General features: G+C 48.0%; 2 protein-coding genes, 1 long non-coding RNA gene and 1 other non-coding gene across 13 annotated transcripts in view; 2 read left to right on the top strand and 2 right to left on the bottom strand.

The window, feature by feature from the left end:
* Window positions 1-5,282: 5,282 nt before the first annotated feature.
* RNH1 (ribonuclease/angiogenin inhibitor 1) lies at window positions 5,283-18,821 on the bottom strand. Of its 3 annotated transcripts, none has more exons than XM_061463215.1 (10): window positions 18,630-18,821; window positions 15,009-15,114; window positions 13,534-13,704; window positions 11,631-11,801; window positions 10,790-10,960; window positions 9,803-9,973; window positions 9,148-9,318; window positions 8,071-8,241; window positions 6,488-6,658; window positions 5,283-6,068 (listed from the first exon to the last, which is right to left on the bottom strand). In XM_061463215.1, exons 2-10 carry the CDS (start codon window positions 15,092-15,094, stop codon window positions 5,981-5,983), a joined length of 1,371 nt encoding a protein of 456 aa, XP_061319199.1. In that variant the 5' UTR covers window positions 15,095-15,114; window positions 18,630-18,821; the 3' UTR covers window positions 5,283-5,980. The 3 variants fall into 3 exon arrangements, with proteins under 3 accessions (XP_061319199.1, XP_061319200.1, XP_061319198.1); XM_061463216.1 differs by lacking the exon at window positions 18,630-18,821 and adding an exon at window positions 16,804-16,826; XM_061463214.1 differs by lacking the exon at window positions 18,630-18,821 and adding an exon at window positions 16,718-16,808.
* On the top strand, window positions 17,484-18,729 carry LOC133274259 (uncharacterized). Its single transcript, XR_009745085.1, has 2 exons — window positions 17,484-17,660; window positions 18,001-18,729. It is a non-coding gene; the product is annotated as an uncharacterized LOC133274259 (long non-coding RNA).
* Window positions 18,822-23,261: 4,440 nt separating the features above from the next.
* Window positions 23,262-23,334, bottom strand: TRNAA-AGC (transfer RNA alanine (anticodon AGC)). Its single transcript has one exon. It is a non-coding gene; the product is annotated as a tRNA-Ala (tRNA).
* Window positions 23,335-23,418: 84 nt separating this feature from the next.
* LOC133274257 (uncharacterized) overlaps window positions 23,419-25,371 on the top strand; it is a 77,928-nt gene continuing 75,975 nt past the window's right edge. For 2 of the 8 annotated variants that reach the window (XM_061463212.1, XM_061463205.1), the window contains exon 1: window positions 23,429-23,522. The gene's annotated coding sequence lies outside the window, so the exon portion shown is untranslated. Of the gene's footprint in view, window positions 23,523-25,371 lie in introns of all 8 variants that reach the window. The other 6 variants (XM_061463210.1, XM_061463209.1, XM_061463207.1 and 3 more) reach the window with 4 other exon arrangements.

The raw sequence follows: 25,371 nt of genomic DNA, 5'->3' as shown, positions 1-25,371 counted from the left end.
CACATTTCTGATGTTGCAGTGTGGGCTTTCAGGGCAGGGAAGTTCTGGAGAATCTGTGAGCCAAGTGCACCTTGGCATTACCAACTAGATGCTGGCATCCTCCTGTAATAACAACCTGAAGGCAGAGGAGTCTTGCCTGCTCCCTTGCAAGGGCATGAGTGAGCAACGGAGGGACAGGAGGACAGGAGACCATTCACTGACTGGCTTGTCCTAGAAAAGCCTCCTAAGGCTGTGAACCTCCGGTGAGTTCTCTGTGAGGCAGTGGACACTCTCATTTTCAAACAAACTCGCTAACTGGCTGTTGTTCACCTGACAGAAATTACTTTCAAGAACCTGCAATGCATTTTACAGCAGATACTTAAATAAGAGCATACAGTGGAGTTGAATGTCTCCCTAATCATGCCTAATCCAGCACTCGTGGGCCTTGGTTAAAGTCACCATATGCGTGCCATGCCACCACTGATGTGCTAAGAAATTGGTTTGCTGTACTAGAAGAACAAGTTATCACCCTGCTCAGCAAGACAGGAGCCAATATTGATGAAGCTGGCTCAGAGCAGGGAGTATATGCGGAACAATGTGGTGGAAAGGAGGCAGCCTAATTAACTCCAACAAAACCATGGAGGGGTGGTGTTTTGGATGCCTCCCTGGAAAATCTGGCCTCAAGGTGACAGTGAGAGCTGCTCCAAATACAGCTTCCTTGCAGCTCCTGGAAAAGGCCCATCAGGCACATGTAGGACACAAAGGAGAAAGGCTGAGCTGCTAGATGCTTGTAGGAGAGCATCCATAACCCCTTGCTGCTCTTGGTGAAACCAATCCTTATTGATATGTGAAGTCATCTCAGCTCTGCAAGCCTGTAAAAAGCACATGATGAATAAGAGGGCTAAGAGTAACATGTTTTTCATCTGTTTTTGCCATGTAGTTGTTTTAACTCTTCTTTCTCCATCCAAAGCAATAGGATCTCATTGTGTTTTATTTTTAACAAGTATGTCCCGTGGATGTTGGAGCTGGGGCTGTTGCAGCTGGATGCCAGCAGGGGATGGGAAGTCTTTGCACATGCTACTAGAGCTAGATCCAGAGTCTCAGCTGTGCCAATGCCATTTTATGCCAGGCATAAAATCCAGGAACCTAAGGATGCTTTAAACACATAGGGGGAACGAGCCATCTGAAAATCAGGAGTGATTCTCTCTTTCAGAAGATGGTGCGAAGTTGCATGGAGATTACAGAGCCAAGAACTGTCGAGGGAGGTGAGAAAGGAGGCAAAACACCATCCTGTAGTGCTTTCCTTCCCCCCTCATCTCTTTTCACTCCTTACCCCACCTGTGCTTTGATGATTTTCCCGGAGAAACCTTGAATCAGTTCCATTCTGCCCCTCCAGCCTTGGGAGCTCTGCTTGCTATCACACCAGCCAAATCCAGCCAGATTTCTTCCTCAGAGCATTCATTAGCTGACTCTAACCCACCTTGTTGGGATTATAGCTATCTTTGATCCTGCTGCAGTTAGGAGACATGTCCCGTAGCACATCTAATTTAGATTTGCTTTGCATCCTGTGGCACGGATGGGGGAGTGGATCTCCTGAGAGCCTGTTCTGAAGAAAGCAGCATCTCCCCACTGCAGCCAGAGATGAACAAAACAGTCTTTACTTTCCCTCTTTTGGGGAGGTGCCACAGAGAAAACTCTTTGGTGCTTTATATTCCAATTATCGCCAAGTGCAGCCTCACTACTTGATTTGCGGTTACTGCACATTAGAGATGAGCCGATGCATTGGACTCAGCTACAAAGAATCAGTTAGCTACCCTAAACCTAGAAGTCATGGCAAGCAATGTTTCCTAGACAATTACAGCATGGCCTGCGGAGTATTCCTGTACTCAGACGCAAGGGTGTTTTAGTCACCTGTAAAGCATATTTAAGGTCTGAACTAAGCATCTGAGTGAAGTGCGAAACAAGGCAAAACCAATGTGTATAGTGTAAGGAAGTTAAGGTGGGAAGAGCTGGTTTTGCAGGATACTTTGGATCTGTACACTGTCCTGATGGCACGTCGTGGTTCTCGGGGTGTCATAGTTACCAGTGAGGTAGGAAACAGCGAGCAACACCAGCGGATTTGCATGAGTTGTTTGTAGGGTGCATGTGCAGCCAACATCTATGCTGCTGCTTTATTTCCCTCTGCAGATATTAGGGCCAGGCAGCCCTTCTTAGGACTTTTTTTGCTTTTCTGCTCCGGAACATGTTCAAGGGCTTGAGGAACTGCCAACAATTCACCTCTCCCACTGCATACCTGCCTTTAACTGCAAACCAGATAGGTCAAGATACAATGTTGACCAGTGAAAGTTTCCAGCCTCCCAGTACACCTGAATCGCATGTGCCAGTGATGTGCCCTCTAGCTTGGAAAGGCTTACCATTCACTCAGGCGGCTGACCTAGCATGTTTCTTCCTCCTGCTAGGGGTTGCATTTCCTCCCTTGGTGGATACAGCTGGCTTTAGCTGAGAGAGGTAAGACATAACCACAAAGCAGTCAACTTGTAAGTCACTGCCAACATGGGGACTCGTGTTCTGCCAGTATCTATGGTATGGGTGCCAGACAATCCGGAGAAGTGAGGAAGGAGGAGCAGCAATGCTGTGGCCCAGGAAGAGAAAGGGAAGATGTCTGTGGTTTGTTTGCAGCTGTGAGCAGGGGAATGGGTAAAGTAGTTTAAAGCTCTTCTCACTTTATGGGGAGAGGGGCTTTCCCCCTTAGTTTATGTTTTTTTTTTTGTTGGTGTGTGTTTTCCCCATTGGTAAAATAGATGACATGAAAAGGAGATGCTGGGGAGGAAGGGGTAACTGAGGAGCCTAGCTGACTGAAAGATATGTATGTTTGAAATGATAATGAAAAGTCATAATTTTCTATGCAAAAGAGGAATTCAGGCAAGAAATAACTCCCTTTCAGACTATTTTAGTAGAGGATTGGGAGTGACTCAGATGGCAAGCGCTGTTTCTGGAGAAAGTGGGGAGCTGTGCTTAACCCTTCAAACACAGCTGGCTTGATTTCCCCTTCCAGATTCAAGCGGAGCACTGAAATTGGTGTTTGTTAGCATCTGTATTATTTGGAGCTGGTGCCTGGGGCCTTGCTGTGCTGGAGCTCCTTCCCCAAAAGCCCAGGCAGCAAAAGAGCAGTCAGGGCAGCTGTGACATAATGCTCTTCCAAAGCCAGTACTGGGTTCAGGTGGGGTACGACCTGCTCACGAGCCCAGTAATTTTTGCTTAACTGCTCCTGGCAATGTTAACTGGAACATCGTGACCACCCTGCCCGAGGTCATATGCTACCGTGAATGGAGAAATAAAGTTTATTGCAGAATGCTAAACTACAGGCAGAAACCTGAAGTTTTAACACCCTCTAAAGCAGTGTTGCTGTTACTGAGATTTAAAATACAAACCTGCTCTCTCTGGATTTAAGTTCTCTGCTATTTGATCTCAAGGAGCATGTTTTTAAGCTTCTCATACTTGCTTAAAACTGAAAGTTATGCCTCGTTTTCTTATTTTGGCTTCATAATTTTACCTGTAAGCTTCATTGTATCGGGTGAAACCTAACCCTTGCTAGTAGAAAGTCAGAATTTGTAAACCACTGGTACAGTGGGCCCAACCATTTGCCCTGAAAGAACCAGAATGGGGCTGTGGTATCCCGGGAGCTGTTGAGTGCTCCAGCCGTGAACTTGGTATGAGCAAAACTTTGATTGCCAGCCTAATACCTTAACCCACATGAAAGCTTTGTGACTCAACTACTGCCTACTGACTTTAGCTTAAAATGGTGAAGACCCACACATCTGAAATGTGGAAGCAAATTGCTCTTCAACTCTCACAAAGACATGGTTGTGACATGGCTTGTCAGAGAAGTGAGTTGGGCCAACTAACAGATAAATAAAACCAGGTAAGTTTTCAGGAATATAAATCATTGCTTTAGTCTTATTTATGACCACAAGTGTCTCTTGCTATACGGGCTTGCTGCCGGTGCATCTTGATGCTCCTCAGCCTGCAGCAGAGGAAGAAGAGGCATTTCCCAGGCTGCAGTGCTGCAGCAGCAGCAGCGTCCTGAGCTGAGTGCAAGAGGAGAGTGCCACCCCCTGGGTAGCCAGCACGGGCGATGCTGCAGGGAATGTGTACTGCCAACGGGCAGGTGCTGGCTCTGGGATAGTTTGGCCCACGTTGGACTTTGATTGACACAGTCCTCAGCCCATCCTGCCTGCTAGATGGGGCTAAGGGAGGCTTTGTCTGGAAACTACCTCACCTTCAACCTGCCTGACCATGACTGCTTTGGGAGCAGCACAGATAACACCTTCACTTCCCTCACAGACATTGTCTTCTATCCAGCACATCATGTACCCTCAGAAATCCACCTCTAGTACTTGCTTAATTCTTTTGGAGTGCTGTCTTTACACCCATCGAGATGCCTGGGTTTTTTGTGCTCATGCCCCTACGTGTCTCTTGTCCCTCTTCAGCCCCATCTTCTCCCCTAGCTTGAAATGAGCCCACACACACCAAGTCCAGGAGACACCATGAATGTGAAAAGGATGGGTAGGTTTCTAAATACACAAACTACTGCTACCCTTGAAGGAGAAGACCAAATAGCTCTTAAAGCAAAAAGGAGTGGTTTTGAGGTTAACCAAAATGCTAAAAAAGACATGTGTTGAGGAAAAAGTAAATCCCATCCTTCACACCTGCCTGAAGACACAAATAAGCTGCTTCTTGTGCACCATTTGATACTTGTAGAGGCTATAGTAGAAACTATGCTTAGGTCAAAGCTTTCCTTAAGTCAAAGGAAAACCACTTACAGCATGACTGTGTGAGCATCTGAAGCCAAAGCCTGGGAACACCTTTAATGTGGGTGCCCAGGCAGGAGTTGCAAGTGAACAAAACACCAAGTGACTGCTCTAGGAAGAGAGATGATGTGGAACAGGATTTCTTTGGCATTCCTGCAAAGCCACCACAGGCCAATGCCAAGTTTGTCTTTTATGTTCTTAAAGCCAAGTTAATTCTTTTGTATTTCAGGTGTGCAACAGCTGCATTTTCCCTTGGAACAAGGTTTATTAAAACTCTGACTGGGTAAGAAAACCCAGTCAGTGTCCCCTGGCACCAGCCTTCTAGGCTTGCTGTCCCCTGAGGCCTTCACTAAGATCTTTTCCTGACATGCTTCCGCCAGGAGCTAATGTGTAAAACAAGTTATTAATAGTGGTATTGTAGTTCAGGAGGGATGGATTGATCTTAAAGGAGGAATATCCTTATTTTCTTCTTACAAGCCGAAAAATGACACATTTAATTATTTGCAAACAGACTTTATTATGGTTCCTGTAGAACCACTCCTGCCCTGGCACACAAACCAAACCATTTAATCATTTTCGGTACAAGCAGAAACTCGTATTTTGTTTGTAGGAAAACTGCTTTTCAAGGGATACCAATTTAAAAAAATCATGCAGTTGAACAGCTGCTCATTTCCTCCTTCTCTGTTGTCTTGGCCAATACTGGAATACATCAGAGTTCCAAGAACTCTCATAGGGAAAGGCAGGGGAGAGCTCCATTTTAGATTAGGAAACGGGTTTTGGAGAGCCTTCCCCAGCAACCTGGTAAAAGCACCAACCAGTAATAATACAATAGCTAGAGCTCCTCCTGCCTTTGGAGAGGAGCTCTTTTTAAAGCCTGACTAATGCATTAGAAGGGATTATAAGATTAATGAGCTCCTAAAGGGTAGAGACCCACTTCTAGAAGATGCCCCAGTAATTGTTTATTTCAAGGACAGTAATGCTGCAGTGAAAATGAACGTTTTCATAAGCCTTGGAGTTAGTACATCCAGAGATGCACAGAAGGTTTGTCAGCTCCCTGGACATCCACGCAGGGAATCCACAAGTATTTTGGTACAAGCAAATTCTCTATTAAATTAATTAGCTTTATGAATAAAAAAGTTCATGTTAAGACAAGGACGTTGCTTTGACGTTTCTCCTTAGGCAGTCACTACTCATGAAATGATCTTCACCTCAGGCTTGGACTCCTCCAGCGCTCTCAGTTCATCATCCACTTCAGCACTCCACAAAATGTCGTACAAACTAACCCAAACAGAAAGGTAAGCTGGTTTAGTGAGCATCCTCCATTAAGGAAAGAGAAAGATGCACAAATGGCCAGTATAGGAAGATCATGTAACAGAAAGGGCCCCATCTAGGTTTAAGAGACTGGCCCAACAGCCAGAAACACGCCTTACAGGACAGGACCATATTACTCCCTCCCCAGCATCACCTTCTCCTTGTTCTTGGGCCCTATGGACCAAAGCAGATCAAAGCACTGTGGTCATGTCACTTGGAAGGGACAAGACAGGTTTTGCAACATGCAGATGGCACATGACTCTCCACCCTCTCCCTAGGCCACCAGTTGCCCTCAAGAGCAATTCCCAGAGAGCTGATGCTTTCATCCCCTCCCTGAGGTCACCACCTGCTGGGGGAACGCATGCAGGACCACAAACACCTCTCACATTAACTGCTGCACGTTGCAGCTGGGGTTCCTCAAGGCTTCGCAGATCTTCCTGATGCCTTCATCTTCCAGTGGGTTGTAGCTCAGGTCCAGCTCTGTAAGGCACTGCTTGGTAGCCATGACAGTGGCGAGGGCTGCACAGCAGGCTGATGTGGCATCACAGTTACCCAGCCTGCAGAGAGAAGAGGGGGAGCTGCAATGAGCAACAGCTGCAGACACCAGCCCACATCCAGGCAGCAAGCACAGATGCCTCTAGCATGGACCACAGATCCCTGTTAGACATCCTTGAGGCATCAGCAGGGGCTGGTCCATGGTTTTCCCACAGAGACAGCTGTCCTCATTGTGACTGCTGAACACCTAAAAGTCCTCCCTAAAGCTCAAAGGCATGTGGCTTCAGTTGGAGAAGGAACCTTAAGAAGATATTCCCAGCTTCTGTTTAGCCTGGAGATGAGAAGGCTGTGGGGAGATCTTATAACAGTCCTCCAGTACCTAAAGGGGACCTATAAGAAATCTGGAGAGGGACTTTCTACAAGGGCATGTAGTGACAGGACAAGAGGGAATGGTTTTAAACTGCCAGAGGGTAGATTTAGATGAGATATTAGAAGTTTTTCACTATGAGGGTGGTGAGACACTGGCACAGGTCGCCCAGAGAAGCTGTGGCTGCCCCATCCCTGGCAGTGTTCAAGGCCAGGTTGGACAGGGCTTTGAACAACCTGGTCTAGTGGAAGTTGTCCCTGCCCATGGCAGGGGTTGGAACTGGATGAACTTTAAGGTCCTTTCCAACTCAAACAATTCTGTAATTACATGATTCTGTGAACTCCAACATCATGCATAATCTCTTTGGTTTCAACTGATCATAAAGTGCCTCTGATGTTTATTACTTGAAACTTGCAACCATTTCTCTAAAAAGGGCAACTGAGGCCTCTCACCTGAGAAATGAGTAGCTTTAACTGGTCATCAAACACATCTTTTTGGGCAGAGATCAAGTGTTACTGATGTCTCTTGCTCAACTCACTCACTGTGAGTTCCAGGCATTGCAGCACAGCTCCAGCTTCTGTCAAATTATGTGGAGGGCATGAGCATGGTGCCCTGAGCACCATGCAGGCCACAGCCAAACCATTCCAGAGCTTGGTGCCCACCTGGGAAAGGAACAGGCAGACGGAGAAGGCAAGTCCCACCACAGGGCTGGACAGGATCCTTCTGCTCCTACTGATGAGGCTGGACCAGCACTTATGCTGGCACCCACAGAGACTATGGAAAGCAAGAGGCAACTGGTGAATTCAGGCAGGCTTTGCACTGTGTCTGGCAGGCATGAGAATTAACGTGCCAGACCTGGACCAGCAGCTCTTCCGACTCAGTGTCACATCTGAGAGAGTTCCTGTGGGTGAGTTCAGATAAGGGCACAGGAAGCTCTATGGTGAGCAGTTCACAGAACAAAGCAAGATCCACCCTTTGCTTTAGATCCTGAAGGTACAGGAAAAAAAATACTATGCTACCACCTATTGCTATCTTCCTCTCTCTACATGCTGTTCTTGGAAGGGTAACACAGCAAGAGAGAAGACGACTTCTGAGGGTGCACCTTACCATAGGGACTGGATGTTGCAGTTGGGGTGCAGCAGCCCTTCACAAATGAGTTCAACACCTGCATCTCTCAACTTGTTCTCACCGATGTGCAGTACTTTCAAGTGCTTGTTCACACTGAGAGTAGAGCTGACAGCCTTGCAGCAAGCAGTCGTGAGCCCACACTCCCTAACCCTGCAAGGCAAAAGTGACATGAGATCTACATAGGAGATCTAGAGAGTATCAGGCATCATTCACTTCACATTTGCTTCATAGGAGCCCAGACAGTGGGACCAGAGGAACCAGAGCCTTCCTACAATCACCACTCTCAATCCACCATCAGCTCAATCCTTTCTAAACAGCGCCTCACCCACTCTATATTTGGGATGTCTGTCTTGGAGCATGCATCGAGGGAAGGCACCTGCCCATAAAGCACAGGAATGACATGTGCTGCTCTCACAGTTGCTCTCAGCTCCACTGTGCACTCCTGAGGCACCATATCAACTCCCAGGCCACCAGGGCAGGAGAAGAACCCAGCTGGGCCAGGAGCTGAAACTGCAGTTTAAGAATGTTCAAGTGCTGCTTGTTCAAGTTCTAGGTGAAAGAACAATTTTCCTCTCCTGGCCAGGAGAAACCACACCATCCCAGCATAAAAGGCAACTCTGTCAGCAGAGAGGATGCTGAGAACGCTTTATGTCTTTAAAACCTTCTTTTGGCTCATCAATGAAACAGCTTGAATGCAGTGGAGGACCTGAGATATCTGATCAAGCACTCAATTTGGTATTACATGAGGCCTTTCAAACTTCAAAAGTCTCTTAGTTGCCATTTGTTGCAGTGTAAAACATATAAGCCAGAAGCTCCACAAGTGATGCTTGGTCTCCTGTTGTTTACAACAGGATGAGTATGGGGCAGATCTTCCCCACAGATGAATTTAGAAATACAAATCCTTTCAGCTCTTTAAGTCTAAATCCTTTAGGTAACAACTGGCATAAGCTGTGTGTGGAGCCCATTGCAACTGAGGATCTATCTGCTGCCATTACTTCACCTGCATCTTTCTTGTCTCCAAAGGCAGAGGGTATGTGAAACTTGACAGCAGCTCACCATAGCTCCTGGAGTTTAGATCTGGGATCCTTGAGTGCCTGACACAGCATTTCCATCCCTGAGTCTCTCAGGTTGTTGTCTATCAGACTGATCTCTGTGAGGCTCTCTTTTGTACTGATGAGTCTGGAGAGATCATTACAGCTAGCACTTGTGAGATCACAGTCCCATAACCTACAGGGAAGCACAAAGTATTATTTCTCCCCAAAAGACTGACTTAAGAATAGAAAACAGAGTCCTATTTTAGCATTCTGAATGTCTTGTTACATCATGTCATTTTCTTTTATCCTTTACAAAACCCATTCCTGCTTCATACCACACAGCTTTCTCCTTACATTCTATCCATTGCACCAAAAGCTCACAATAAAGAAACAGGGTCACGCAATTCTAGTAGAAAGATAGCTCGACAGGAAGCCAAGACAATGCCATTACCAATTTCAATTCACCCTCTCCCCAGTTTGTTCCAAGCAATTCCAGCGCAGCTCTTCTCTCACACGGTGTCATCCACCCAGTTTTGAGAACTAATTTGCAGTAGAGACATTCTTGTTTCACTAGGGAGTGTAATAGGGAAACGTTCTGAACAGGAGCAAACCAGCTGCACCAGGTAGATCACTCAGAGGCCGCAGCAGGGATTTCAGGAGCCTCTGCCTACCCTTACCATAGCTTCTGGATTCTGCAGTTAGGATGCATCAGTCCTTGGCACAGCAGAGCCAGACCGGAGTCCCCGATCTTGTTATCCCCCACAGAGAGATCTATCAGTGACGACTTGCTACTGAGAACAGTGCTGATCTCCCGACAGCTATTGCTGGTTATGCCACAGTTCTCCAGGCTGCAGGAAAAGAGCACAGTTGGAGTTGCTGCTCCAGACACGCAGTGTTAGATACAGCCCAACATCTCCAGTTCAGAATGAGGAGGGCCTATGGGCTGGTTCCTTGCTGGACACTGCTAGACCCTGCAAGACTCAGATACAGGTATCCTAGGTGGGGTCTGAGTGAGGCAACACACCGCTCCTGCGCTCCACAAGGCTGCAGGGAACTTTGACTCACCCCTTCACATCTGTTAATGCAAGGATCAGTTATACCAGACTGTCCCTTTGTATTCATTGTCCTTTTTAAGATGAACTTTTGGCTGTACCACACAGTGAGTACCTGGCTCCCAACCTCTGCTGAAACACAGCGACAAGATAAAATGAATCATGCTTCTCCCCTAAACCCCCTCAGGGGCTTTAACCCAGACATGAGGCCAATGTATTGAAGCAAAAAGGGGATCTAAATATATATACTCAGATGGCTCGTAATTCAGGGGTAAGAACTGGAGCCTCTGAGGATGATTGCTCCTCTGATCTTAGATACTGGCTAACAGTTACCCCCCAGTCACTGCAGGTTTAACCTGGGGTACATGCTCACACTGTGCCAATAGATGTAAGAGTAAGCTCAGAATCCTGTTCTATGAAAAAATAAGGACAAAAAAATCCCCAAAATGAAAGCCCCAGACATTTGCTTGCAGTTTCCAACTACAGAAATCTGAGTCAGCAAAAAAACTGCCCTGAATTTCAAGCATTCCCGACAATAATTTTTCCTGTCTTGGGGGTGGTATGACTAGCAGCAGGACTAGTTCCAGCTACAGGCAGCCAGCTTTTCCTTACTGTAGTAACTCTAGGTTGCAGCTTGCCTCCACCAGTCCTCGGCACAGCTGCTTTACTGCTGTATCTCCCAGCGTGTTGTTACTCAGGCTGAGCTCCTTCAGGGTGGGCTTGCTTTGCAGAGCAGCATTGAGAGCTTCCACAATATCAGCTGTGAGTTCACAATACTCCAGCCTGCGAGAAGAAAGAAGTCCAGAGGTAAAACAACTGTCTTCACCACATCCTGCTATCCACAAAGCATCAGCTGTGCAAAGTGTGTGCTAGCCAGGGCAGAAAAGATGTCAGTATGAGCTGAGACCAGGCAACACATGGAAACAGAGGTAACTACAAGAGTTTTTAACAGCACATCCCTGTTCATTTCAGGAAGCATTAATTCCTAAACTAGATCCCAGGGACTCTAGCAAGGCTAAGTACCTACCCCATTTTTACACAAGTCGACTGTTACACCAATGCACAGGCTGCCTGGAACACATGACTGAGTTTTGCACTGCAACACATCACACAGCATCACCACCAAGCCTTCCCAGGAATAACTGGGGACTGTGAATAGGCCTGGATCCTGCTCAGACATATAACAAGGACCACGTGCAGCAGAATCAGACCTTCCCTGGGTATCTGAGAGGTCTTGTATTAACAGCCACCACTGCCAGGAGTGCTAAACAAAGCCTATGGGAATAGACACCCACCTCTTACAAACCCACAAGACCTACCAGCATGAATAAACATTCCACAATTTCAGACAAAACAGGAAGAAATCCGTATCTGGCAACAAAAGTCCTGCTTGTCTCCAGGGAAAGACAAGCATGATCTGTCTGATGATCAAAAACACCCAGTGACTACTTACTGCAGCTTCTGCAACTTACAGCTGGGGTTCATCATCCCTTGACACAGCACCTTAACTCCAGCAGTCCCCAGTTTGTTATCACCTACATGCAGCTCTGTCAGGGACGGCTGGGCACTGAGGACGGAGCAGAGTGTCTCACAGCTGGCACTGGTCAGATTGCAGTTTTGCAGCCTGAAGGAGAGAGGCAACCAGGGTGAGGGAAATGCACTCCTGGAATTACAGAGGCTCTTCTCAGAGAGGTGCATGTGCTGAGGTTTGATCTTGGGAAGGACTCCATGGCACTGACAGTGTCTAATGCTCTAGAAGGTGGCACGTCCAGGTTAGTACTGCTGGTTTACAGATGTGCCAAAAGATCTGATCAGCTATTATTATGCCTGTAGCTCCCATGCTTCCTTCAATGTAATTACTCTTATAGCACCTCTAGCAGAAGAAGGCTTCACCCTACATTAAGTAGCACTGCAACTGCTTTATAGAAGTGTTTTAATCATCATGAGGCTTATCCTGGAGACAGGGCAATGGCATCTTACAATTTCTTGCCACCTTTGGAAATATGATCCAGAGTAGCTAAAAATGAAAATCTTGCCCAACCTGGCTTAAATCTGGGTATCATTAGAATTTTAATGGTATACTACAAGAAGCATCTATGAAGCTGATCCTTCAACAGTCAGGCTGGGAGAAGTAACATAGGAACCGCACTAGTATTGCTGTGAGCTATTTAGAGCTATTGGACAAGACTTCATGGCAATGCAGAGATTCTCTGCATGTATTATTAAATTTGATTTGTGTTTGGTTGCTCTTTTATTCCTTAAGACACCTTACCAGAACCCCCAAAATGGAACATTGTGTTTCTACGGAACTGAAACAGCCTAATCCAGGCTGTTACTTGAGCATTTGGAGAAGTCCAAAGCTAGGACAAACTCTCTAAAAAAATGACTTGTGTTAGTCTATACTCAATAGAGAGTATCATGGTTATTTCTTGAAGGCCCATCAGAAGGTTGCAGTTTGATTAGCTTCACAGTCAACTTCCCCTCTATTTGTCAGTGAGTCCTCATTGCCAGGGCACAGGGACTTTGAAGCAGGCATATCAGACCTAAAAGGCAAATTATTTTTACAGGGTGGTGCCATGAAGATCCTAGACCCACCTCAGGACCTAGGGGACTCCAGTACACTGCAAAAGAGTTATGGACAGAGAAGGCAGCATCTCTTTGTGGGTCACTGAGGAGCAGTGGCAGCAGCCACTGGCTCTGACTAAAGCTCCTGCACTGTGGTTGCTGGGGGAAGCCCACTATCGCTATAATGTGGTGCTGGTCCCTCTGCAAAACATGCTGTCTTGAACCAAGCTGTCCCTGCCAAAATGAGGAGACGAGGCTTGAGGCACAGCCAGTCTGGTAGAGAGCAGAGAGACTGACAGCTCTTGAAATGCCAAGGCTCATGAGAACATCCTTTTGCCTGGCTCCTAGAGAAAGGAGCAAGCAAACTGGACCAGATGCTAAACAGTGTTTATAACTGGCAGAAAAGCCTCTGAAAATGCATTTTTGAAAATGTCAGGTATGTACTAATGGCAAAGTGGGCTCCTCTGTGGTCATCCTTTTATTTAAACTGGCCTAAACAGATAACCCAGCTGCCTCTTCTAAAACAAAGCCTCCAGAAAGCCTTCCCTTGGCTGGGAAAACCCCACCTGTCCTTCTCTTGGTGCGGGAAGGAAGACATACTGATAGTCTGGAGTCTTACAGTATATGTATCACTTACATAAAAACATCTGGGTATTTCCAGCCAGCTGACCTAGGCAACTGATGAGGTGCACTGGCATGGCTCCTACTACCATCACATACTAGTTTGCCTCATGACTTCGCCTGCAGCAGACTGCAAGCATGTTGGAGCAAAACAATCAGTGGGGCTTTACCATAACTTCTGAAGGCTACAGCTTGGCATCAACAACCCTTTACACAGGTATTCAATGCCTTCATCTCCCAGCTCATTGTTGTTCAGCTTCAGCTCTGTGAGGGACGGATTTGTACTGATGATGGAGGAGAGATCTTCACAATTATTGCTGGAGAGATTGCAGTCATCCAACCTGAAAGAGGAGAGAAGGAGCACTTTAGTCCTCAAGGTTGCTCTGTTCTCCCTGGATGGAGCACAGTCCGTGAAAGCAAAGTGAGGAATTTACACCCCTGCAGTCCCTGGATACCTCCATAAGTACGTGCATGGCCAGTCGGGCGATGCATGGCCCAAATCTAGATATGCTGTCTCTGAAGGGCTGCAGTACAGCACAGACTGGACAGCAGATCCCCAGGCCACAAAACTCCGTGCTGTGTAGAAGAGGACACATGATGCAAGTCATTTTGCTTGGCAGGACTTCAGCTGGAGGATGCACCTTCATTTAAGCACTGATAGCAACAAACTACTTGGTGTCTGAAGCCTCTAACCAGAGGCCATCTTACAGGTTGTCAGACTAGTTCTGCCCTGACACCAGCCAAGCTGGGTCTTCAGCCAGCCCCAGAGGCACCCATCAGCAGTTTTGTCTCAGGTAGGTGAGCCACACCAGCCTGCACTGTCTCTCTCCAGCATGACTCTCAGTACACAAACTGCATTGGCTTCTCCCACTGGACATCAGCATTTTCCTAGTTGTTGCTAAACTGATGGGGGGGAGTTGAATTCAAAGTAGAGCCAAGGAAGGTACTGGGAGCACAGGAAAGCCAGGTAGGTGTGCAGGGAGGCAGAAAAGAGTTGGGACAAAAGGAAGGTGTCAAGCCCTAGGTACAGCCAGAGCCAAGACTACCAAGAGTTGCCTGGTCACTTCTCCTTAGACAACACTATGAAAACTGAGGCTCTAACAGGATTCTCCTTCCCTCCCTTTGGGAAGAAGACTGGGCTTCCTATATGGCATCATGTTCAACACCAGTTAACAATTCCTGCCAATACTTTAGAAGTCCAAGTAAAGAATTAAAAGCTGTAGCTTGTGCATGACTATTAAGTTAACAGTTATTTGACAGCATCTGACCTGCAGCCCTGAGAGTGTGCAAAGTAATGAGCGCAGAGAGATGTCTCCCCTCTCTGGAGGGAAAGGGAGAAAGTGAAAGACAGAATTACAGGCCGTCATCAAAAGTTTAGATAACCACATTACCTGGCTGAGTTCTTCACATGTCTTAGAACAAGGGCAGCATTACATAATACCAAAGGATGCTTATCTGCAGTTGAAAAACTTTGCAAGTGGATGGTTCCCCCCCTTCCCATTTAAATTAACTTTCTGGATAAAAATAGGAAGAAAAATTACTGGGCAATTTCCAAGTCACACTTCAGCAGTTCTGCAGCTGAAGAAAACAGGAGAGAAACACAATAGTCCTTACTTAGAAGAGATAATATGCAACCAGTTACTACCTGATGGTTTTGCAGGATTTCATTGTGGACAGAAGTTCAGCCCATCTAGATGGGCTCATCTCCTCACACTGGATGTCAAGCTCCATTTTAACAGCTGAGATAAGACCTGAAAATAAATAAAAAAAAAAAATTAAATCAAAACTTATTTTGCATTGTCTGAGAAGCATCAATCCTCTTCAACCCCCAGCTCTCGGCCACTGCATAAGAGGACAGACTGCGTTTTTCCAACACCAGCCTGCTGCAAGCACTAGTAGGAGCCAGCAGCACTGGAGTGGTTTTGTCTGGGGCTCAGCAAGGCCCTCTCCTGAGAGGCAAAATGTACACGGATCCCGGAGAAATATGGCAACAGCTTATTATCTAAAGGCTTCTGGCGAGAGAATAAGACACTCCCCTTCCCTCTCCAAGGGAGCTTAACCAGAATGCATATTTTAGAGGTACTGGTGCTGTTTGCTCACTATTACACTACTGAGCCACACAGCCACTATTACCAGTGTTGGCGTATCTGACTGGTTGTGGGACCTTGAGCTATACCTAAAATTAGGGTATTTCTGAGAGAACAAGGAAGATGAGCTGGAGAACTGCCTGGGCTTGGATTAAAAACCCTGGTGGCCGCACATCTTTATGTGAGAGGTGGAACCGAGGCAGACGGGAGAAGTGCTCCTCCACGATCTGACAGCCAAACTTTGAAAAGTCACTCTGGTTGGGTAAGTACAGAGAAACTGACAAGCAGCACTTTTTTGTTTACTCTGAAGTTAAACTGCATTTCTGAACTGAGGTAAACACCGCGCTTTGCAGAGCAGCTCCAGATAGCTGAGCTCTAGGCCGAGTTGACAAGGGATAGCATTAAAGGCAGTGCTCCAGTGGGTGACAAAACGCAGTCTTGGTGTCTTGGCTGTGCTAACATGACTCAGACTACGGGATATTTATATATTTAAAGAAAAAAAAAAAAGTCTCCTGAGCTGTCACATCAGAATGTGAACAGCAAAAAAAAAAAACCCCACCAAGGCGTTACTGGCTGCATTTCATCACTCTCTTCCCCGCCTCAGTCATCTCCTGCTACCATAAAATCAAGGCTATCCCAAACTAGGCTTTTCACAGACATAAGCTTGGTATCAGAGCACACACCATGTTTCATCCACAACAAATCCCACATCCATGTGGGGAGGTGAACTGCCACGAGAGCAGGGAGGCACTGAGGCCATATTCCTAAAACACAAGAAGGAAACCAGGACACCGAGGCCAGCGTTAGCAGAGCTCGTGTACTCTTGGCCTCTCCTCTTTCAAACCCTCAGCGGAACGCTGCTGGACATCACGGACACATCCTCGGTGGGTTCACAACACAACCCCACGTGTAAAGAGGGTTGTTGTGTTTAAAATCAGCGCTGATCCAAACCAGTGTGAAGAAGTGAGAGAACAGCGCACAGTTACACTCTTTAGCAAACGCCTCCCAGGGGATACAGGAGCTTGCTCTCTGCATTACCCCTGGTTTACCACCCTCAGACAAAACAAGAGTTTGGGGTTTTTCCCCCTCGCGAAGCCCTGCACGTTCCCGTAAGCCGAAGAACGGGTGACCCGCATCTCCGAGCGCAGGCTCGGTCCTACCCAGGCGGGCACATAAGCCATCGCGGCTGTTCCGGGCCTCTTGCTGCAGGCAGAGAGCTGCCCTCCCTGCTCACTGCGCTTCTTCCCCCCCCCCGTGTTTCTCGCACGGCAGCTACCACCGGAGCGGCCCCACATTGAAGCTTCAACCTCCCTTCCCGCAGGCCCCTACTCCCACCCCTCCCGCAGCTCCTACCGCAGCTCTTCCGGCCCCGCACCGCGCAGCCGCCGACGCCCGCCCCGGTCCCGCCCCACGGGGCGCGGACTGCATCGCGGAGCCGAGCTGATCGGGGAGGAGGGGAGTACAGCAGTACAGCAGGCGTCCCGTTCTGCCTCTTCCTCCTCTCCCCTTTTCCACTTTCTCTCCTTTTCCTTCCTCCTTTCCTTTTTTTTTTTCTGCCTTCTTTGCCATTTCTGCTCCTTTCCCTTCTCTTTCTCCCTTCTTACCTTTACCTTTCTTCCCTTTCCCTTGTCGTCTTCTCGCTTCCCTCTCTCCTCTTTCCACCTATCTTTTCCCCTTTCCCCTCTTTTTTTTCTCCTTTTCCACCTTCCCTCCTCCCCTCTTCATCTTTTTCCTCTATATACTCTTGCCTCTTTTTCCCGTTTTCCTCACTTCCTTCTCCCTTTTTTTCTGTTTTCACCTTCTCCATTATATTTTTTGTGCTTTTCCCATTTCCTTCTTTTTCTTCTTTCTCCTTTTTCCGTTTTCTCCCTCCTCCCCTCCCTTTTTCTTTCCTCTTTTTCTTCCTTTCCTCCCCTTTATTCCTTCCTTCCCTCTTTCCTGTGCTTTCCTCTTTTCCATGTTTTGTCTCTCTTTCCTCCTTCCTTCTTTTGTTTTTTTTCCACCCCTTCTGCCCTCCTTTTTCCCCCTTTCTCTCCTCTTTGCCTATTTATCCCCTCTTTTTAAACTTCTTCCCCACTTCCCTCTCTTTCTCTTCTATTTCCTCCCTTTCTGTTTCTCCTCTTCCCTTTTTCCCATCCACCCCTATCTTACCCCGCAGCAGGAGCACTGGAATATTCAGGAAAAAAAAAACAGGAGAGGGGGAAATCCCTGTAAGTGAAGGGGTGCAAAAGGGATAGGAGGATCAAATGTTAAATGGGAAGGTGTCCCACCAGGGCTGGGAGGGTAGCCTTTGCTGGGATCCAGAGTGTAATGGGGATGCACGCAGGTCACCCAGGGGAGAGGCAACATGGGGGAAAGCCTTGGCCAGGGGAGACAGGACCTCCCTTGTACTTGTCCGGGGAGTTCAGAACCGGGAATAACAACAAAGTTGTCTCCCTGACTTCCAGCTTGCCAGATAGCAGCTTGGAGGGCCTGGGATGTTTCTCCCGTCCATCCCTCACCAGTCCTATCCGTGACTCATCTTCTTTCATATTCTGTCTCCCTCATTAGAGCAACACGCAGACGAGCACACGAGCCGCACCTCACAGGCAAAGGCCTCTGTCTCCTCTAAGCTGTCTGAAACAAAACCAGGAGCGCCATAGAGGACGGGCGCACCGGATTTTTGCCGCTGCACTGACTTGCCCGCCTCTGTCCCCCCGCCGTGCCGCGGCACCCCGGACACCCCAGTGGCCACCAGCTAACCCGCACACCCGTCCCACATCCCAGCGCCTGGCTGGGGCTGGAAGGCGTTCGTCATCGGCCTGCTGGCTTCCTCCTCCGGCTGCCGGCTACTCCCTGTCTCCCTTTTGTTTCCCAGTACTTTTATCCCCAGTAATGGCTAGTTCAGACTTTCACAAGATAGAGCAGGTTTTGAAGAGAGAAAAAGGTTTTGAAGTGCCGAGAGCTCGTACTGAGTTGCCTCCCTTCCTTCCCCCCAGAATCTTAGTGTCTCCCCCAGTTTCTTCTCCCTGTGAACACTCCACCCCCCTGGCTCACACAACAGTTCCATTAAGCACAACCAGCAGAGCCCCACAAAGCAGCCTCTGCTGTGCACGGTTTTGAAATCGTTATGTGCTTCTCGGTAAGCAGAAAGGAAAGTTTAGGGAGTTTAAGAGCCCGGTTTTGATGCCGATACGTACCTCGCTCTTCTCGGCGCTCTGCGGGGAGCGAGGAGGGCAGAGCTGACGCCTTCCTGCTGCCGTTACTATGCAACCTCTGCTGTTGTACACATGGTGCCTGCTAGAGGGAGAACAGTTTTGGGCTGTGATCTCTTTTTTCCTCCCAGGGCAGCTCTTCTGGGGCTCACGGAGCTGCGCTCCATACGCGGTTGTACCTGGCTTAGGGACAACGCAAATATTGCAGAAAACCTGGTGATGGTTAAAGGCAACTATAACTTTGTACCCCTGATCACATAGCCACTTGCCAGGGTTTAGCCCAGAGCAAGGGAGTAGTTGCCATGGAAGGATCTATCAAAAAATGAGGCCACCACAGTGTTGGATGTGGATGCTGCAGTTTGCATAGTTTCTCCATTCATCACACAAGCCGTGTCCTGCCTGGACAGGGAGTGATGCTGAGCAATTACTGCCTTCTGCCACCTCACCTGGGGGTTAACCCCCCTGCCCCCCGCAGGGGCTAGGGCATGGGCAGCGTCTGCTCCTGCACAAGCTGGATGCTCACGTGGCCTGGAAGGGTTCCCCAGGCACAGTCTTGGTCATGCCTCCCTAAAACTGCCTCTTGGCAGCAAGCAGGGGCTCAAGTCCTGCACCTTCTCTTCCCAAACTCCCTATGGCTCTTCTTCTCCCCAAGGATTACCATGCATCCGTCAAGATGCGTCACACACTAATTGCAGGTCACAGTAACCCACTTTCTCCACCTATCCTCAACAATGGAAAGATTAATTCATGTTTCCATATACTGCAAATGAGCTAGAGACAAAAGACCAGCTAAGATTTTTTCCTCTCACAACTGCTGACCGGCAGCTCCCCTGTACTCCATGGGGAGCACTGGAGGTTGTCACTCCTGTTGCTTTTATTACCCTTCCTTTGAAGGAGTTGGGAAAAGACTACCAGAAGAGCCCAAAGAGCTGAAACCCACCTTCTTTAGTGCCCAGAAGAGAGCTGAATGCCAGAGGGTGCACCTTTTCACTATTACCTCCCAGGAAACACAGGGTTGTCCACACAAAGGGGTGGCAACAACAGTGCTTGTGCCCCTTGGTCTGACCTGAAACCTGCTGAACCCCAACTATGAGCCTGCGGATGGCACAAGCCAGGATGCTCCCTGTCAGGCAGTTAGGTGGAGTGCTGCGGCTGGTGAAGGATGTCTCTGCCCTTCTTGCTGTGGTGGTGAAAAACTAGGTTTACAAGCCAGGCAGCCATGCCAAGATGTCATCAGCTTCTACCTCCCTGTTGTCTCTTTGGCTGCCCTCACTGTGGGACAACAAAAAACATCTCAGGAAAAGTCTATTGCCCTTCACCAGCAAGCAGGACCAGGCTGTCCTACTCACAGAGACTCACGCAGGTCCAGAGGAAACTATGCAGAGTGGGGCTGAGAAAGGCAACAGCAAACACAGGTCTTTCCACAGAAACAGTGAAAGACTCCTGGCATTGAAGGTATATCCATTTGTGCATTTGCACAGACTCAGGTCTGACTCCCCGAGGAGTCTGACAGTGACATCTGCCCTGTGTTCCCTTCTTTTTTATCGCCATTACTCCATGTCCTTTTTGAGCTCACTCACATTTATCTCCCAGTTTTTTAGGGCCTCCCCCTCCTTTGGCCTTTGTAGCAGGGAGGGAGTGCATGGTGTGGCCCACCTCTTGCCTGCAACTTGTGGGCATGGCTGGCATGGACCCAGCAAGGGGAGATCTTGTGTCCTGGGATCTGGGGAAGTTGAGGTGTGTTTCTGCATTTAAGACGGTTTCATTTTAAACCTAAGTTTATGCACATAGCCCTAGAGCAAACTTACAAGAGGATACTTAAATTAATCTCATCAGCATAAGTGGAAAGCTTTGCCTTTTCCCCCCTCTAGCAGTTTCCCATTGTGTCCTCTCTGCTCTTATGATGCCTCTGTGCATGTACTTTATTGCAGTTAAAGACAATAAGGCTCTGAGGGTAGTGATAGATCTTTTGCTAACTTGACCATGCAACTTGCTAACCTACCAGCAAGTTCATTACCTAAGTTCAGCCATGGGGATCAAAGCAGTAAGACTTCAGCATGTGCCCAAGTCCATTTGGTGTACTGACAGCCTTGCTTTAACTCCTACTTGATCCATTGCTGGAAGTAATTTGTTCCTTGAGCTTGTGTGTGACTTGAAGTAAGGCTTTGTAGGTGGAGGAAATGCAAAACTAGGGTCATTCCTGAAGAGCCAGTGAACTGATAAAAGCAGTGGGGAGCAAAAGCATCTGCGAGGCAAAGTGGAGAACCCAACACTATGGCTCAAGTGATGCCTTGGGAGCAAAATAAAAGAGAGGTCAGTAAAAAGATTCTGGCAGCATGTCTCAGAGCTGCGAGGTGGCCGAGCATGCTTTGAGCCCCTTGGCAAATACAGGCAAATGCTCATCCTGACTTGCATGTGTGCATGCACACATACGGATGCTCCATACTGTGCTAGTTCATTATAGATTCCCAAAAGAAAAGGAGGAATTTTTAGCTGTTTTGATGTGGTCATCTTGTTCTTGTAAAAGAAAAGCTGGTCTCTTTGTTTCATGCTGGTTTTAATTTTAAAGGGAGTGGGAATCATTATAATGAAATAATACTGTGAGTACATGCGTAGTATTTTATCCCTGGATATACAGCCTTTCACCATGGGTCTAGTGAAAAACGGGCCCCAAGAAAATGGGGCTTTCCAGGCGTGTTCATTAATCACTGTACTGCATAGACCTGCAAAAAAAAGTAAAGGGGTGGGGGTGTGTGGTGGGATTTTTTGCCTAACCCTGCTTTCCTTCTGCATCTTCTGCCTCAACCCGCGGCAGTTGTTGCCAGCCAGTCTGCAGAGGGCGATGCAGCATCAGTCTGACCAGATTTAGGATACTTCTTTAGCTTTCCATCATCCAGAGGCTGCCCATGGTCACCAACATATTGCAGAGGCCGAGGGTCGAGATGAGGCCAAAGCTAGAGGGAAAAATGAAAGGACCAGACCATAGACACAAATTTATTTCACAATACAGTCTTTTCATGCTGCCTGCGTAGCAGCTGTTGAAATAGGAGACTGTGATCTGTGATGGATTTCACTTTCCTGTTAAATCCTGCTGCACAGGAAGACTCGAATTGTTTGTTGAAGCTTTGAAGACCATTGTAGTGACAGCTTGTTATTTTATGAGTTTGTCTGGGACTCAGAAGCCTGAGAGCAAATCTGCTTTAAAAGGCAAGAATAGAATCTTCAGGCTAAAAATCCCCCAACAACCATACACTCATCTGTTTTTCAGACTTCAGTATGCATGGTACCATTGGCATTTTTCGGAAAGGACTGCAACATGTCCACTAGTGGTAGAGACATGGCTCTCCAGTCTCCCTGAGGCTACCCATGGGAATTCATGGGTATTTGTGCCAAATAATCTCTTTGAAAAGCTGTTGCATCCTCCCTTCAATCCAGTTCTTCTTTGGGCTATTGGCGATTAATTTATCTAAACATTTATGCCGCCTATAAAAAAGGGCAGTGGGGGTAGAAGGACTTTAAAAGACCTGCAGGATGAACGGTAAAATAGGCAGGACTTCAGCCTCAGGTAGATATGGCTATAGATGTGCAAAAAGACCATGGCCAAATAGTGCTGCTCTGCAAAAATCTTTGCACGAGATTTATTCAGACAAAAAAATGATTCCCTGGGTTTATTCTTTTCAAAGGGTGATGCAGTAATACTGAGGCTTCTTACCGTTTCTGAAGGTGTGGTTTAATGGAAAGTAGTTGCAGAAGAATTTGGTCGGTCTGGAAAACACCCACTGGATGTTTTCCACTGCCCCAGGTCCACTCTAGGAAGTCTTCTGGGATTTAAGAGCATGGGCTCTGAGCCTGATCTCTTCTCTTGTCAGCCACCCTAGGGCTCATGTGTATGCTCTGCAGAGAGGTGAGCCTGCCCCAGGCCCACTGCAAACATCTGGTGATGGGAATGATTTGCAGTTTACCCAGGTGTAGGATTGGATCTATGAGCATCTTGAAAGCTGAATTCCACTCTTTGCTGCTGACATATCTCAGAAAGATCTTTTTGTCATGTATGTAACCAGAGAAAGTGCGCAGAATTTTTTCCACCTTTGGTTTCCAGTTCAGCTTGTGGCTGGGATGGAAATGCCAACTGAGTGTATTCCTATGGGGTTGTTTGTTTTTTTTTCCCATGATATGTCTTCAGTTTTTAAACCACTCTCTTTTTTCTTTATTTTTTTTTCTTTCTCGCTCATAATAGAATAATAGCAACATGTAAGAATTTGAATATTTGGCTCAACTTTACACGTCGTAAAGGGGGGATTCCTGGGGCTCTCCTGCTCCTCTACGAGTTAAGCAGGTGAGGGCTGGGGCCGAAGCTGCCATAAGAAGCGCTGGAGGGAGTGGATGCTGCACCCTGTTGCTGCTCTTGTCCAATACTAATGAGAAAGCAAAAGGGCCTCCTGTAATGCTGCACTTACAGTAGACAGCACTCTCCTTGCCTTAACCACGGGTTAAGCAAACGTATCCTTCGGAATTTTAAGGAAACAAATAACTTAAGAAATCTTTTAGACAAAGGCAAAACGCGTCAACAGTAAAGGTAGAAGTTTTTACAAAACGTATTAAAAAAAAAAAAAAATCTGGAGAATGCGGGCATCGATCCCGCTACCTCTCGCATGCTAAGCGAGCGCTCTACCATTTGAGCTAATTCCCCTCCACGAGCTGGCTCTTTGCAGGGGCACTTCTATTCTCTTCTCGCGAGACGCCGTGCGACGCTGGCCGTTCTACGTCCCGCTCTGTGTTCGCTAGTGCGGCTGCGCAGGAGCGGGCTGGGCGCTGGGCGCGTACGGGAGGATGCGCGGCGGGGCTGGGAGCTCGCGTCCTCCCGCGAGGCTCCTCACGGTAAGGACCGGAGGGGATACGGCAGGACGGGACAGGACGGGACGGGAGAAGGTTTGAGAGGCACGAGTATCCAGCGGGGTCCGCTCGGGGGGAAGCAACGGGCGGGGAGGGCTGGTAGTGTTGCCAAGGGCTTGTGTGTGGGGCCATTGGGGGTTGTGGTGTGCAGAGAGCTGCGTGTCCAGCGGCATGGGGGTTTGCGAAGGTGTGTGTGGTCGGGAGCATCTCGGGGTCTGTGGAGAGCTGTGTATCTGTGGCACCCCGAACGGGAAAGCGTGAGGTGCCGGGGGGTGTCCAGGGGCTGCACGAATGGGCGGCTCGGGAAGGTTGTGAAGGGCTCGGCTTGGTGTTCAGGGGAAGGCATTTTGTGGGGTGAAGGACCGCAAAGGGTTGTGTGCTTGGAATCGGGCTGCAAAGGGCTGCCACGGTGGGGCTGCTTTGAGAGTCAGAGCATGGGGCTATGCGCCCCGCAGAGACTCTGCCAGGAGCTGAGGCAGTCCTTTGAGTCGTGGTGGGGCCGCATGGAGGTCAAAACAAAATGCTGTTTGTTTCCTCCCCATTCCCACTGGATGGAGCAGCGCAGGAGCTGACCCTGCTCACCTCCGTTGCTGTTTTGGGAGGCTTTGCCTTCCCAGCAGCCTTGCGCACGGGGTGGTGACCTGTCCTCCCCAGCCCAGCTGCTCTGTGGGGTCGTGTGGGGTGGCACAGGTATGGACTGGGTGCCTCCAAAGTACCCTACTGCGTGGGACATAGCTAGCAGCGCTGGTGGGACAGTCGGGTTTGGTCCCAGCTTTTGATAGGGTCTGGAGATGTGGCAGCTCAAGTGCTTGATCTGTCAAACCCGGTGCTTGCAGTTGGTTTCCCCACCCTTGCCTTGCAATACTTCCTTTAAAAACAACACCCCAAAAAGTGAAATCTGGCATCATGGTGATTCATGAGGTCTTCTCCCTCAGGAAATGGTACCATTTGCTCTTGTGCTCCAACTGAATTAGAGTTAGGGTCAGTTGAATGAGGAAGGAGATGCTGTGTCGGAGCAGGGACCTCTGGTGCCTGCCAAAATGGTGGGTAAGAGCATGTGTGCTGGAGCCTTCTGGGGAGCTGCATTGGTCCAGCCAGGATTTGGTGCCCTGGTTTTGTTGGGAAAAGGGAATATACTCGATAAGGGCCTGTGTAGCATAGCGACTGTTGGGACCTTTCTCTGCCAGTGCTGTGCTGAGGAAGAGGAAGCTATTCACGGCTTGATGCTTTAATTTAAAGCTGTGTTTGGCAGGGTTTAGTTAACAACCTGTCATTCTAGTAAATTGCTTGCCTTGTGCTCAGTCAGTTTGCTTCCCCACTGTGTTCTTGAATAAGAAAAGGCAAAACTGAACTGTTGTGAAGGCCAATGCAAAATACTTTCTATACGGAAGGGATTGCAAAATAGCTTCTGTTGTATAACCTCGGTGATGGCTGCTTAACACCTTGCTGTTTGCAGAGCAGCAAGGTCCTGGGCTGAGCTGGCAGGGCCCTACATGACTGTCTTGAAGTTATTACAATTCACTGGGCAGTGGGGAAGTTGGAGAGGGTGACATGACCTGCTGTGGCTTTTGCTCCATTGAGCTCCTGGGTGCTTTACACTTTTTGCTTTCCTGCAGTGCTGGTGTACTGCTACCTCAGCTTCGCTCAACACATTGTTCTGTTGGATTCAAAACCATTCTCTGCTCAATTTCACACACTTCCTAAGGGATTTGCATTAGTTCTTACTCTGATACATAAGCTACTTTTTTTTTCCCTGGATACATATGTGGAGCTAGCATCCTCCAGACTGTGAATTTTTGATTAAATATTCCTATATACCCACAGCTTTACAGTT

The sequence above is a fragment of the Pezoporus flaviventris genome, unplaced genomic scaffold (genome assembly GCF_033815535.1).
Source record: "Pezoporus flaviventris isolate CSIRO_AGI_PZ_B2104156 unplaced genomic scaffold, CSIRO_AGI_Pfla_v1 ptg000036l, whole genome shotgun sequence".
In the NCBI taxonomy this organism is placed as follows: Eukaryota; Metazoa; Chordata; class Aves; order Psittaciformes; family Psittacidae; genus Pezoporus; species Pezoporus flaviventris.
Note: the sequence above shows the minus strand (reverse complement) of the source record. Positions and strands in the feature narration are given on the sequence as shown.

Excerpts from the sequence above, each read along its gene's own strand:
- RNH1 (XM_061463214.1), bottom strand. The coding sequence starts at position 16,745 with ATGTGGGGCCGCTCCGGTGGTAGCTGCC. Across the intron at positions 13,705-15,008 it reads AAATCCTGCAAAACCATCAG|GTTGGATGACTGCAATCTCT; the intron begins GTAGTAACTGGT and ends CTCCTCTTTCAG. Across the intron at positions 8,242-9,147 it reads TCTAAACTCCAGGAGCTATG|GGTTAGGGAGTGTGGGCTCA; the intron begins GTGAGCTGCTGT and ends TTTGCCTTGCAG.